Source organism: Rhagoletis zephyria, unplaced genomic scaffold (genome assembly GCF_001687245.7).
Source record: "Rhagoletis zephyria isolate East Lansing unplaced genomic scaffold, Rhagoletis_zephyria_1.1 Rzeph_scaffold_01477, whole genome shotgun sequence".
Taxonomy (NCBI): Eukaryota; Metazoa; Arthropoda; class Insecta; order Diptera; family Tephritidae; genus Rhagoletis; species Rhagoletis zephyria.
In genome coordinates, this window is record NW_016158561.1 from 68,873 (window position 1) to 83,756 (window position 14,884).

The following is a 14,884-nucleotide window of genomic DNA, read 5'->3' on the forward strand; positions in this document are numbered from 1 at the left end:
TTACTTGTAATATAAACATTTCTAAAATAAATGTATTTTTAGATTGTTCTTTGTATTTTCTGTCTTTTTTAGTGCCATATTTTGCTTTTTTTGCAATACCTAGTGCCTTTTCCTGCCTTTTTCGCTATTTTATTTTGCCTTTTTTATAGGTTTTTAGGTCCTAAAAATCCGTTCCCTGCTCATAACACAATCTCCCCACAGTTAAACCGCGCATTCTAAGGTTTTAGGCAGTATCCAGGAGCTTTGGTAATTTGGATATAATCGGCTCTCGGCGCCAGGATTTTTTTAAATTACCTTGCAATTTCCAAAATATTCTTTCAAAAAATAATTTAAAGAGTTTAATACAAAAGGAAATTTCCAATACCTGTTCATCCACCAAAAATCTAATTTTTTTTTATCTACAGCATTTTACTTTTATTTGATAACTATATTTTTATCCTAAAATTGCACTGCATTTTTTATTGTTTTTTGAATTAATAACATTTTTGAAATTTCAAAGTCCTTTACTATTTTTGTTCTTTAAATTGACGAATAAATTGGATTTTTTGTATGAATAACTGAGTGAGATGGGAGACCAGTATGTTGGCATGTATGTATTTATATAAAAAAATATTAATTAGAGCAAAAAGGTGGGTAGGCACTCTGGCCAATGGCAAAGTTCGTTTACCACCTTACAACCATGCAGAGTCCGCAAAGTGCTCCGGCAGCAATGTCCCGAGAATGCTTCTGACTAGGCAGAGCTTACTTTGAAGTGCTAATCAAAACCTAAGAAAGTTCAATTACATGGCAGTTGAGAAGTGCATGTGCAAAAATTTCATAAATTGCATAAAGGAAATTTTTGCAAATGCAGCAGTACATAGCATGCATTTAGGCGCCCGGTGTTAGCAGTCACGCTAAACATCTCTAGTCTAGTCACGCATCACCATAATTACGTCCATGGTTTTAATGCAGGACCGGTTGCAGCGAGCAAAAGAACAATCTAAAATATATTTTATGTAGGAAAAAGGTACGAAAATTTCTTTCGAATGACTCCCAAACCACAAATGGAACCAGTGATGGATAGTATCTGTACTACAACTTCAGATTAATTTAGGCACTGGCTGCCATGCCGACGGTTTTCCTATCCAAACCTTTTGCATTACTCAGTGAATCGCATTAGAGAATTGGGAAGAGCTGTCGCCGAGCCCAGATTGGCGACTGCAGTGAAAGTCAGGACGCCTCAAGGACTATGTAAAATAACCGTACCTCATCAATAAGTATCTACCTCAGATTTTCAGGCAAGCTAAATTTTTTCGCGAAGGGAAAAAACCGACTTACACAATGGCACCAGTGTCTAGTATCAATTCCGATTTTACGTACATATGTACATGATTTTTTTCACGCAACATTCTGGCAGGCTTGCAGTGAAATTCTTCACCAGGAATGTATATGTTTTTATTAACCTACAATGGCGATCAAAAGTGAGTGCATGTTTGTTTTGTTATTTTTTTTTTATAAAAATATGGTTCATGCTTTAATTAAAACCACATAAGTCAAACTTTCAAACTTATACAGAACTTAGAAAAATTCAACAAACTTTCATCTAAATTTGAACTTTTTATTCGGAATTTTTAGAAAAAATTTTGATTGCCAGTGTGCATACTTATCGAAGAAAATTTATGTTACCCTTTCGTTGACTGACAAATGCTTACCGCTATTGCGGCCTAACTATCAACAATCCGTTATGCGAGCAAGAAGCAAAATAGTAAAGCCCGAAAAAAAAAATACAACAGAGAATTTTCTGCTAGAAATTTATCCATTTGTTGCCTACATATCAGCTTGGCAATTTTTCATCATTTACTTTTTCGGGGGAAAAAAGAAGATTTTATCCTGCATGACCAACGACAAGCAGCTCGCAACAGGCAACATATGGCCAATCAGGCTGATCAAGTGTTCAAATACGCTTATAAGCATTCAAACAGATATACATACATACATAAATATTTGTCCATAACATACCCTGTAGTGAAAAGCCAAACCAGTCAGAAAAAATACCAGTTCAGTTATTGTCTTTGAAAAGTTGAAAGTCTTTCGTAAGATGATTGAAAGGCACTAGGCGTTACTTTGTTTATTCTGGCACGAAAGTCTTACAAAAAAAAAGCTCCCTTGTCAACTTTCATACTGAAAAGCTCTTTTGACAGAAAGAACTTGCGCATGTTTCAAATGGAGATGTTTATAATTTTGCTTGCGCTGTTTCAATAGCCGAGTGCACAAGGAACTCGCGAGATCGGAGGTTAGAATCCTCGGGCTTCGGAATTGTTTTTCTTTTTTTTTTTGAATTAATTATCTTGCGGTTGAAAAGAAAAATATTTTTTTTTTTTAATTTTATTTAAGTTTTAGAAAGGTATTTTATTTAAATCGAAATTTCTTTTAATTTTTGGATTGTATTTTGTTAAAAAAGTACAGTTTTATTTTCAAAAAAATTTTAGAAACTTATTTTATAATTTTTCTTAATCTATTATTTTTTTTTAATTAATCTTCCTTTAATTTTTTTCACGAATTTTTTTCTGTTCTTTTAGTTTTATTTTTTGTCACTTTAATACTCTTTTGTCTAAGTTGTTTTGTTTTGAAAAGAAATAAATGAAAAGCGTCAAAAATATGCATACCCTGACGTTTTGACGATTTTATCTATCATATTTTCCTTTTGTATGTTTGTACGCGCTTCACTCGAAAACTAATGCATGCAATTGAATGCAGTTTTCACCGATGTATTGCTAGGGGTCTAACTTAAAATACACAAAGACAAAAGATAAAGATTTGCCACCTATTTGAAACTTCCAGTTTAAGTAAAGAGGTTTAAGAAGGCTTACAGCCGAAAATACCTTCGTGGAGGTTGCCACATGTTTGAAAATTTTAATTTAATTTTATTCGTGAGATAAATTAAATATTGCAATACGGGTATCAAACTGAAGAAATTTAGGAAAGTTTGCTTCCTAAAATAGTTTTGAGGAGGGTTGCCAGCTGTTTGAAAATTGGATGTAATTAAATTGATAAAATAAATGAAAAGTTACAATGCGGGTATCAAATAACACAAAAATACTTTTAAGGTGCAGTGAAGCACGTCTGGTATTTGCTAGTTTTTAAAAAAAATATAGTTCAGTCAACAGCCAAACCACAAGAATATATTTTTATTGTAATTTACTAAAGAAGTCGCGGTAATGTAAAAAATTTTCACCGAACCCGGAAGTCGGTAGTACGACTAAAGGATAAAGCACCTCGACTTGGTAGTTCAAATTTTTGGGTTAAAAAAAAAACATTTTCCTACATTTTAGAAAAATGGCGGGTGGTCTAGAACACACAGTTTAACTTTTAATGTGATCTAATCTTTAGAAATTTATTTTTTCTTTTTTAATAAGATGGTTTTCTGTTTTAATTTAATTTTCCTTTAAATATTAGTTTTAATTTTGTTGTTCTCGTTTAATTTTTAGAGAATTTTATAATTTCTTCTCTTTTTAATTACATTTTCGTTTCTTAATTTTCTTTAAACTTTTAGCTTTTATTGTTTTAAGAAGAAAAATATATATTTTACTTCATTAATTTTTTTTAAACTTATTTTATTTATTTTTTCCTTATTTAATTTAATTTGCTTTTTTAATATAATTTCCTTTTAATTTTTAAATTTTACTGTTTGAAAAAAAAAATAATAATAATCTTGTTTAATTTTTAGAAACCTTTTTGTTTCATTTTATTAATTTTTTTTTAATTTAATGTTGTTTTAATTTTTAGGTTTTATTGTTTAAAAAATAGATATGTAGGTCTGTATATTTATTTTTAATCTCATTTAATTTTTAGAAACTTATTTTGTGCATCTCTTCTTTATTTTAATTAATTAAGTTTTCTTTTTTAATAAAATTTTTATTTTTATTTTAGTGCAAAAAAGAGCTTTCAAGTTAGTTGCTAGAGTTGACAATTGTTTTACGAAAGACAATTGCCAGAATTGCCCTGAAAAGCTATGTTAATACGAATTATTTACTTTAAAATATACATAACTTAAACTTTTGTGAACTTTCATTTGGATAAACCCTAATTAAATATAATAAAATTAAGTGAATTTCGGATGACATTTTTCTTAATAATAAAATTTTAAAATTTCAATAAAAAACATCAATTAAAAAATTACTATAAAAAATGTTTCATGTAACCGAGCATTCGAACCTCGGATCTCTCGAATGGTATTTATGTTAGTGCTTTGCTTTTTCGGCCATTGCGACTTTTGTGGTGGCACGAACAAAATGGCATGCACTTATTCCTTTCATGGGTGATGGGTGAATCGGCAGATTATTCCGCCAACTGGTATGATGCTACTAGTGTTTTCTGCAGGTAAATGCTTATGCATAGCCGGACAATTGGCATTCGCTACGTTAAAAATGCCAGTTTCTGACATGGAAAAAGGATTAAAGACAAACTAGCTGAGCTGAAAAGCTTTCCCTACAGGGTGGTTACCTATGTATTTCCACAAATATAGAAACAAAACAAAGAAGTAGCCACTTACTCGTAAAAGTATAAAGAAAATTTATTGAATTCTTCACAAGCATCTGCGTGAATGAGTTGCATGTAGGTTTGTTAATATACATACATACATAAACATTAGCGTGGGCCGAAAATCCGCTGTTTTAGAATTTTGATTGGTAATGGCCAAAATATGGTTCATTATGCTCTAAAAACCATCTGTGTGAAAGATGACAATTTTTGGTCAATGTCGTCCACCAAAGTTCAAGTGGTAAAAAAAAATTGTTTCTTAGCTTACTTCGATTCTCTACAAAAAAGGACTAATACTTGCAATTTTAGTAAACAATTTTATTAATTAATGTATTTATTAATTTTTATTTTTTGAGCACATATCTATATATAGATATCTTAGATATTGACCAAAAATTGTCATCTTTCACACAGATTGTTTTTAGAGCATATTGAACCATATTTTTGCTATTATCAATCGAAATTCTAAAAAAGCGAATTTTAGGCCCACGCTAATACACATCTAATATATGGTTTTGCTAGTTGCACGCTTGTTTGAAAGTTTGTTGCTGTTGTGGTCTTTGGTCAACCATAGCACTGATCATTGTTGTTTCTAACTCTTGTTGCTTCAACTACTTTTGTTGCTATTGTTAGCAATTTGACTTATTGACTTTTCGTTCAGTTGGCTATTCGGATGATGCTAAATTTTGTTTGTATGTTTATGTTAGCTTTTGTTACTCTATCTCTAGTACTTACTCCAACTAGCTGTCTAAAAATGTTGGCAGAGATTATTGGCGGGCTGTGGCAGTAAATTGGTAGTGGCATGAACTTATATCGATGTACTAAATACATAAATACATATATATGCATGTCCATATTTAAGTTGTGCATATGCACTTACATGCATCCATATGTACACATGAATCAATGTGCTTGTTTGTAAATATGTTATGCTTTTTTAATGATTCCGCCCAATGTAACCACCAGCTTGGTTGGTGTGTACACTTTCGTTGAAGTTTGTTTATTGACGATTTTGTATAGAGATAATGGCAGCAGCTGTTGCTTATGTATGCCTGACATATGTAATTTTACGTACACATATACACATTTTTATGTGTATTTGGGCTGAAGGTATTTCTTCAAAAAATTGATTTGGTAAATTTATAAAAGAGGTATTGGCGTTTGGGTACAATAAGTGATTGCGAATAACTAGTGCAGTACGGTAGGTCGAGTATCCGGAATTTCTGGAACCTTAGCGAAAAACGAAATTCCTCAACATCTCGTTCAAAAGGACATGCGCCGGATATCTGGAGATGCCCCTCTAAGAGTGACTGGAGCGCACATGCCATTTGGCGATTTCTATCCACGTCGAAACACCCTACAACCGACTGAGACTGCCGGCTGAGCTTTTTTTTTAAGTGCGCCGGCGAGGAGATTTAAGCTGCATGCAACACCATGCAAGACGACGAGAAAGAGGTGCGTATGTATGCGGCTATGTAAAACTGCGTTGAGGAATATTACCATCTCCATAAGAATGAAGATATATTTATTTTAAGTTTGCATTGCGAATGAGAAAAATTCAAACTTTAACATGGAAAATGTTACTCATATGCCATGTACGAGTACGGCTATGGATGTTATCGCACACCTAGATCTAAAGTGCGATCAACTCAAAAAAAAAAAAATTTGGAGCAATTTTTTTGCATAAATAAATTCATAGCTCTTACATCCAATTAATGGAAATATTTTTTTCTTTATGAATATATACTTTAACGAAAAAACTTTTGTTATTCCTATTTTTGTATTAATTGCGCTTAATCTGTACGATACAGAAGCGGTTAAATTTCCCTCTATGAATTTTGAGTTAGCTCACTTTTGATCTACATATACATATATGTGCGATATGGCGTATGAGTAACAATATTTCCTGCTTCTATTTCATAAAAAAAAATTATTGATTATCATTTATTTATCTTTTTGATCAATATTCATCTTTAGTAGCTTAATTTTTTGGCAAGAGAAAGGACTTAGTACAAGTAAAAAAAATAAAAAAACTATCCTGGAAAAAATATGCTTGGAAAATGACCTGATCTGGGAAAACAATGTACAGATCCTAAACACCGTGTGACAATCAATTTTACACACGAAAACATCAATAAATTCACAAAACTGGTGGCTAAGTATAGTAAAACTGCATTTTTAGTTTTTATCTCGGACGTCAGGATTTTTTTTAAAGGATTGAAATTTCAAGAATATGATTGAATAAAAAAATGATTCGAAAGATTCGGTGCATTGTAGAGTAATAATATGGGTATCAATTAGAAGGAAACATTCCGTAGAATAGAAAAAATTTTAATTTTTGGGTGCACCAGGGCGAATAAGTATTGTAAATGTCCTCTTAAAACTTTATCCTTGAATATCCTTGGAAATTTCCAATATTTATTTTTGGAAAAAATAAATGTGAAGGACTAATATGGTAACTACCACATCCTCGAATTTCGTCCTTCTAACTTTTTTAGCTATATATAAAATTGATAGTTACAATATACATAAATGAAGACACTGGAATCATTATTATGGAACCATGTACGCGCTCTAAAAGAACGACCTGACCGTATGATGCACGGTTTAAATACTTTAATTGTTTTGTATACAAGGGCGTAGCCAGCCTTTCACCTAGGGGGCCAGGAGTCTATATAGAGGGAAAAAATATCTTTAATAAATTTTTTTTGTGTATATAAATAAATAGACATTTTTGGGTTAAGAAAGTATAAGTTTTCTAGTATCCTTTACAACGATACCAATTTTTTAAAAATAGGTTAGTAATTTTTTGGAACTTGTTTTTTTTTTATAAAAAAAGGTACTTTTTGCCTTTAAATGTTTTTTTTCACACATTTCATATATATGGAGTATAGAATTATGCATACTAGAAGAAAGGGGGTTTAATCGCCTTTACAACGACACCAAATTTTTAAAAATAGGTTAGTATTTTTTGGCAATTTTTTTTTTTTTATAAAAAAGGTATTTTTTCGATAGCGTCAAAGGAGTTTGACATCTGACAACTTACAGTCTACTGTCCTACTCTTTCCTCACGAAATAACGGAACGGGCATATATTTATGTTCTATACATGGATTGCTTCTGCTCGTTTTTTCACAAAGAAATTATGAAACTGTAGTTCAATTAAATGGTTGCGCATACGCCGTGTACTAACATTAATAGTGGAATGAATTTTATGGAATTTTTTATTGAAATATTTTAAATCCAAGGAAAATTTCGAAACACCTTCGTATTTTCTGACTGTTTTATTTACAGCAGTATTACATATATTTTTAGTTTTAAGCTTTGACTTTATTTTTTTTTGCTTGTCATTTTCAGCTTGTTTTGGCATTTGCATGGCTTTAGCATAGGTGCATGCACTTGTATGTATGTAATACTATGTATGCGCGCATGTGGCGTTCCTCGTAAGCACAACAAAGTCAAAGTTTTTTTTATGTTTTAATACTGGGAAAGCGTTGCTAAGCTCGCATGCATGCGTCAAATAAATAGAACTCCACTCGAACGAAAGGATATTGAATCAAGTAGTTAACAAACTTTTTGTGATTTTGCACAGCGCGTGTATGCAGTGTGGTGCTACTACCACAGGTACACTATGCATAAATATGTAGAAGCTACAAGTGCCGCTGCCAACACGTACATTAGAGTGGTCCAAAATATTTTTTTCCGTGATAGGGTTTGGGGCACCTTCCAGAAAGAGGTGCTGGTACCGTTTCAAAGTATAAATTTAGAGGATGCTCATAATGCTCATGTTATACTCTAGAAATATTGTGTACCTACATATATTAGTCAAACAATTGGTTAAGCAACCTAATAACATTTCCAATTTAAATTTTCTAAAAATAATATCACAAGCTTCAGTTGTCATGGCAACAGTGGCTTTTTATGAAAATCGCCAATATTTTTGCCAGTTTCACAGCGATCCAGTAGCGCATTTCAAGATTATTGAGCACTCTGTATTGGTGGCAGTAGAAAATTGAAAGTTGGAAAGGATGACATTTTTTCCCCATACAAAAATTGGACCACTCTAATGTACATATGTACATACGTAATATAGCAATACGGTTTTTAAACGTACAAGCGTAGAGGTACTCAATAACCCACTTGGCTGATATAAGCGGAGCAGTGTTTCAAACTACTGAAAGTTTTGCCAGTCTTACGTTTATACTGGCTTTAAATGAGTTTGTGAAATTGACGGGAAATTTCAATGAAGGAAGGAGGTAGAAGTAGAGAATGCAGAACCAGACAGTTTACAATTTTACTTTTTTCAAATGTGAACAACATTTAAGCTATCGGCTAGCAAAATTATCTAAACTTTCGATAAGCTTATGTTTTTTTTTAAATCTTAATGATCTATTTATATATATATTTTTTTTATAAAATAATTTTGCTTATTACAACTTACAATGCACTTGCAGCTTCATGCGTTTGCTCACCGACGGCGGTACACCATTCGAGGCGATGCACATGTAAGCGCCCATTTCGCTGCGTGTCACTTTGGATAGTGTTAGCATTTCACCTTCGACTGCCAAAGCTGGGAAAAAGAGAAGAGGGGAAAAAAGAAATGCAATATATTTAGTTTGTAAATATCCACATATCCTTCTTTCCATTCAAGAAAAAGTTGAAAAAAAACGCCTCGGCCTCTACTCACCTTTGGTTTTTTGATGAGCACCATTACGCGCGATAATTTCACGTCCGTCCTCGCGTCGCCAGGTAATTTTTGGTTTCGGATGCCCTCGCGCGCGACACACCAACTTCGCTGAGCCACCTTCTGGCACCATCATGTCGCCAGATGTTTCCTCGTTGACTATATCTGGTGGTATAACCACTTCCAGTGTGGCTGTCTGTTGTAAGGAATTTTAAAGTTAACCAACTCTCTAATTTCCAAATTTGCAATGAAAATATTTGTCTTGGTGAATTAGCGGTTGAAGAAAATGCAGAGATGCTGGCTTTTTCTATGGTCTGTACAGGAGTTTACAATCTTCATAAGGCTATATTTTTTTGTCTAGTAAATAGAATTGTTTTTTAGATGATGTCTGGAAGAGTCTCCAGCGCTGAAAGCTACCGAATGTCTTTCGCCCTGAACAGGACCGCAACGGGAGATTTTAAAGCAAATATGTCCTTTTGGAAGGGATTTAAATACCTGAAACGCTCTATTTAGGCTGAAAACTGATCAGCTCTAAATTTACTTCTAATATTATTGCTGTTATTTAATAAAAATTAGCCAGAAAGTAGACAAAGAAATTCCTGTTCACAACTGATTGTTTACGACTTGAGCACTTGCTTGGCTTGATAAAAACTTTTAGAAAAGGGTGGACTTTTTTCAGCTTCGATCTTTCTATAGAGTGGGGGTAGCTTTGAAAATATTTGCCTTTGTTGGATGTAGAAGTTCGCAGAGTTCAATTATATCATACAAAAAATTGCCCTAACACACGTTACCATTACACTGCATGGGGTTAGTTCTCAATTAGAAAAACTTCGCCTATAATAATGAGACAATGAAGTACAATTGGTGTAACGCTGTCTGGTAGTCTTGAATTCTTTGCATGACCTAGATTAGATAAAAAAACTCATTTGGAAATCCTACGGTTTATTTAGTGGCATTGAGGAAAAGGTGCTCAGAAGTTTCAACTGCAATTGCCAAAAAACAAAGCATGAATTGTTAGAACAGATACCGAGTTTTATCGATGACTACTTAACCTGCAGTGACCTGTTTAAATATCTTTAAAAACTCTTAATATGTTATTAGAGAGTTTATTAAGCTTGACAAATTGTTATCTTTCTTGTGTACATATCCCTCAATAGCTTATTCGTCTACCGCTGCTTAGAAACCTGATTCGAGTGCTGCTCTCTATTCGTTCTCTCCTAAGCTCTTTCCTTATGGGGCGTGGTGTAATTTGTGTTATTGCTGCAGCCTTCATAGAAAGCATGTCTGTCTCATCGTTTCCTTATATGCCTTTATGACCCACCAAGACATTAAGAAAGAGAAGAAAGGGCCCTGAGTGTGGCTTGACTGTCACTCAAAATTATGATTTTCTAATTGCAATATTTTTGCTGAAGATTTATATATAACCAGTGAGGCACAGAGAGGGCTTTTAATTTGTGCGCCTCCATATAAAATCTACAGAGGGCTTTGAAGAGATCCGCCCGCGGGCGCTGTTTTGAGCATCACTGATCTAAACATATAATTATGGCGTGAACCTCCGCTGTCTGGATTCATCTGGATTCATCTCTAATTATAGGCACATATTCTGAACTTATTCAGGCGCGCAACATACGACTATTCATTCTCCTAAATGACTGATTGCAACTAATTTGTCATTAACACAGATTATGTTCAAATCTAAAGCCCTTTAATAGTTGTACAGTAATCAGTAGATTTACATCGTCTTTATCATGACGGCAATTTAATGCTTATTCCCCCTAAGTGAGCTATACAATGATCAATCCTGCAATCAGAAAATGTCTTAATCTGTTTTGTAGAAGTACTAGCAAGTCGTGAAAAAATCCGCACAACATAAAGTAACGTATAGTGAGTAAGTATGCGAAGGCTTGAAAGTGCTCACCATTGGTCTGGGGATCACTGCTGTTTTGTGTCAAAATGGGACTGTAACACATTATCTTCTGTAGCAGCTTCTTCTCTCTTATAGCTTAGCGCAGTAAAGGGCCATAATGAGTTTTATAAGCAAGCGTTTTTTCTTCGCCATTCTGACAGAACTTATTGACACAAATTCATATCAACGCTTTGGATCGGACAAAATAAGAAGCTTTATGACTTTATGTATTCTCACTGTCTATTAAAGCTTAAATAGCTTTTGTTTAAAAAACGCTTATCACCACCGAAAAAATGAGTCCACTGCATGGGAAATAAGTCGTAAATTCCAGTGATGAAAATTAAAGTCCACCAAAAAGGCACATCGTTCATAAGCTATATGCGTCAGCTGTCTCAATGTTTGCTTGCAACTGCCACAACCAGCTAATACTGACTTTGCCGACTATATATATGGTGCAGCGTACTGTCTACTTTGTCAACACTCTTGATGCCTACAGTTCACTTTGTGTGTGGTGGTTGCCAACAGCAGGCCAAGCTAATATCGACGCATATGGGAACGAAAATCTATATAGTATGAGAAAATGTACGCGTAGAGCTATATACATTCGCTACATTTTGCTTGCATTCTGCCACACATCAACCGTATTGACTGTGTCTCGTGCACAACTCAAATAGCGCATAAAAAATTGAAGTGCGCTCATATGTCGCCACTTTAGTGCTACGCCTCAAATATAGTGAGAGTAGTCGTGTGGTAGTCACTTTACCCTCAGCGCAACCTCTGAGCCAGTCACCACTTGTCATTGTACCACTTAAACTCTTTTACTTTAACTGTTTTACTGTGCAGTCGTCATACGTTATTGGCTTAACACTCGAGGCATTGCGTTGATGTTGCCTCTGGTCCTCTTCCTCTACCAACGCTCGTACGCAGTGAAAATAAAATATTTGTTAACACTTGTATGTAGTATTTACAAATATATACACAGATTTTTACGTATACATAAATGCATGCGAATGTAGATGTTTATTGTTGTTGTTTATTTATTTTTTACGATTATTGTTTACTTTTATTATTTAAGCTTTTATTGTCATTGCCCTTGATGTAGTTGGTTCCCTTTTCACATTCGTATCAAGGCATATGACTTGATGGGCTTATAGTATGCCTGCTTTGTTTTAATATTATATCGCCTTTCAATCCTTTTGGCCTTTATGCCAGGAGTATTTCTGCTTTTGAGTGTTTGCTGGTTGATTCAATTGTTTGAAGGGGCGAAAATACACTTGGGACATGAAAGAGTTTTTTTACTCGTGTTTTGTATTTGTGAAATCGCTTCCTGTCATCAAAGATGAATACCGCTTTATTTGCTGCCAATTCGAGAAGTAAATTCAAGTGAACCCAAAAACTCTTCAATTATGTATGTCTTAATCCCTGGCAGGATACATACATATTTACTCTTCAAAAGAGTTAGGAGAACGCTTTAAAGATTTGCCTTAATTTTTATGCGCAATTTACCAATATTGAAGCTAAAAGTGGAGCTTGATGATGGCCGAATAGCAGGCTTCTCTATGCAAAATGGTTAAGAGATGTAAGAGTTTGCGTTGTTCTTCAGCGAAGCTCACTGAAGTTCTAAACTTGCGTTAGCTAGTGAGAAATAACTTTCCTTCTAAGGACCTCATCGAAATACTTTCAAAAACTTCGAGATCCCTATAATATTTTCGAAAACGTGAAGTGGCTTTTTTGTGGAGAGTGAGATAGAGCAACAAATAATTACTTCTAAGTAGTTCCTAACCATTAGTTTTGAAATTGTATGTTAGCCCCAATGTTAAAATGCCTTGATTAAATTTTGAGAGAGAGCTTACGAGTATAAGCCGTCATTTTCTTTGATGCAGCTCGAAGAATATCGCCCAAATATCTATCATCTATCATTCCAGAAAATTTTAGTGCATAGATTGGTGAATTTTCAACGCTGAAAATTCTAGGGAAATTTTCCTCCCTAATCCTATTTGTCTTTATTGAGAAAACCTTGAATTTAGTTGATTCATTGACGCAAGAGCAGCAAACATGTGTGTTTCAAACTTTTTAAAAATTTCACTGCATACTATTTTCAAAGAAAGAGAAAAAAATAGGAAAAGCCTTAAAACGCTATTGATTTTTTTGCTGGCTGTTCTCGTTTTCGACATATTAGAATTTGTCGCGAAAAAAGTTCAATTTCCACACTGTGTGGAACGAAACACGAAATTTCTGGCACTTGCGGCATCAAGGAAAATTACAAGGCTGACGAACTTGCTCCTCATGCCACCACCACCATATTTTCGTATACAGATATCATGGATACATACATATGGATCTTTCTTCAAAGATGCAAACTTCTACAAAATGAAAAATTCATAGAAATCGCCAATGCAAAACGGCAAGTTGAATTCTCTACTTAACCACATATCCACATTTGGCTGAGCACCAAGGGATTTTTTGAGAAACGGGGATAACCATAAACCCCAAAGGTATTATAGAGAACACTAAATTTGATTCTAGTGACTGCCACTAACCCTCACCAAATGATGAATAGTTTTGACTAGTTATAGTAATTATTTAGAAATCTCTCCAGCAAAATTCTGGTACATTGTGATTAAGTGGAGTTATAAACAAAGCAAGCAAATAAACAAAAACTTGCTATTGTTCAAAATTGTGCGAACTGTCAGTTCCACACTGTCAGGATAAGCAAATTCTTAACTACATAAAAAGTTTCCTGCTAGCTTCATGTTGCCAAGATGTTGCGAGTGTACAACCTGTCGGGGATGTGGTAAATTTCACGCTTATTTTTTTGTGGAGGCTAGACAGCTCTGTCACGTGAAAAGGAAACAAACTAAATATTATGCTTTAATTAAAAATGAGTAAAACACGATATATTTTGCTAGTACGAGTATGCATTTATAAATCGACCTTTTGCTGGAAGGAACACATAATTGAAACCCGAAAAGAAAAGAACTTTTAGTCAAAGAAAACCTCATTATTTTACATAAAGAACTCCTAGCGATATCTGTTATAAGAAGGAAGTTCGTCTCTCCAAACCATCTTTCAAAACATTTGAGCGTAGCCTTTGTATTGTATCGAAAGAATGTGGGAATTAAAAAAACATAGTTAAATTAAAAAAGAAAAAAAATTTAGGAAAAGAAAAAGTTTTATTAAAAAAATAAAAATTAGGTTTCTTAAAATCAAATGAAGTTAAAAAATAGTTTTCTTTTTGAAATGATTTAATCTAAATATTAAAAAATAAAGTAAGTTCCTATACAGTAAATGAAATAAAATGAAGTAAATGAAATTAAAAAATATTTAATGTTTGAAGAAAATCTAAAAATTAAATTAAAACACAAAACTTAATTAGAAAAAGCAATAAATGTAAGTTTCTAGAAATTAAAAAATATGAAACTAGGTAAAAAAAAATTAATTTAAATAAATATTAAATAACATTAAAAAAATTTATTCTTTTTAAAACAATAACATCTAAAAATTAGAACAAATTAAAATTGAAAACGAAAATATATTAAAAAAGAAAAAAAAAATATTAAAGAAAAAAAACTAATTAAAAAAGAAATAAAATAAGTTTTAAATATGAGAAAATGAGATTAAATGCTTTTCTTTAATATTGCTTTCTTGAATTTAATGTCATTTTATTTATATTTGAAACTCATTAACCGACTTCCAAAAAAGGAGGAGGTTATCAGTTCGTCGGATTTTTTTTTTTTTTTTTTTTTTTTTTTTTTTTTTTTTTTTTTTTTTTTTTTT

The 14,884-nt window shown here is 33.0% G+C and overlaps 1 protein-coding gene across 2 annotated transcripts in view; it reads right to left on the reverse strand.

Moving 5' to 3' along the window:
• The window catches only part of LOC108364147 (neurotrimin-like), a 38,637-nt gene that overhangs the window by 5,051 nt on the left and 18,702 nt on the right, over positions 1-14,884 (reverse strand). For both annotated transcript variants that reach the window (XM_017617724.1, XM_017617723.1), the window contains exons 4-5: positions 9,205-9,397; positions 8,959-9,087 (exon numbers count right to left, since the gene is read on the reverse strand). In XM_017617724.1, coding sequence (XP_017473213.1) covers positions 8,959-9,087; positions 9,205-9,397 — 322 coding nt within the window. The remainder of the gene's footprint in view (positions 1-8,958; positions 9,088-9,204; positions 9,398-14,884) is intronic.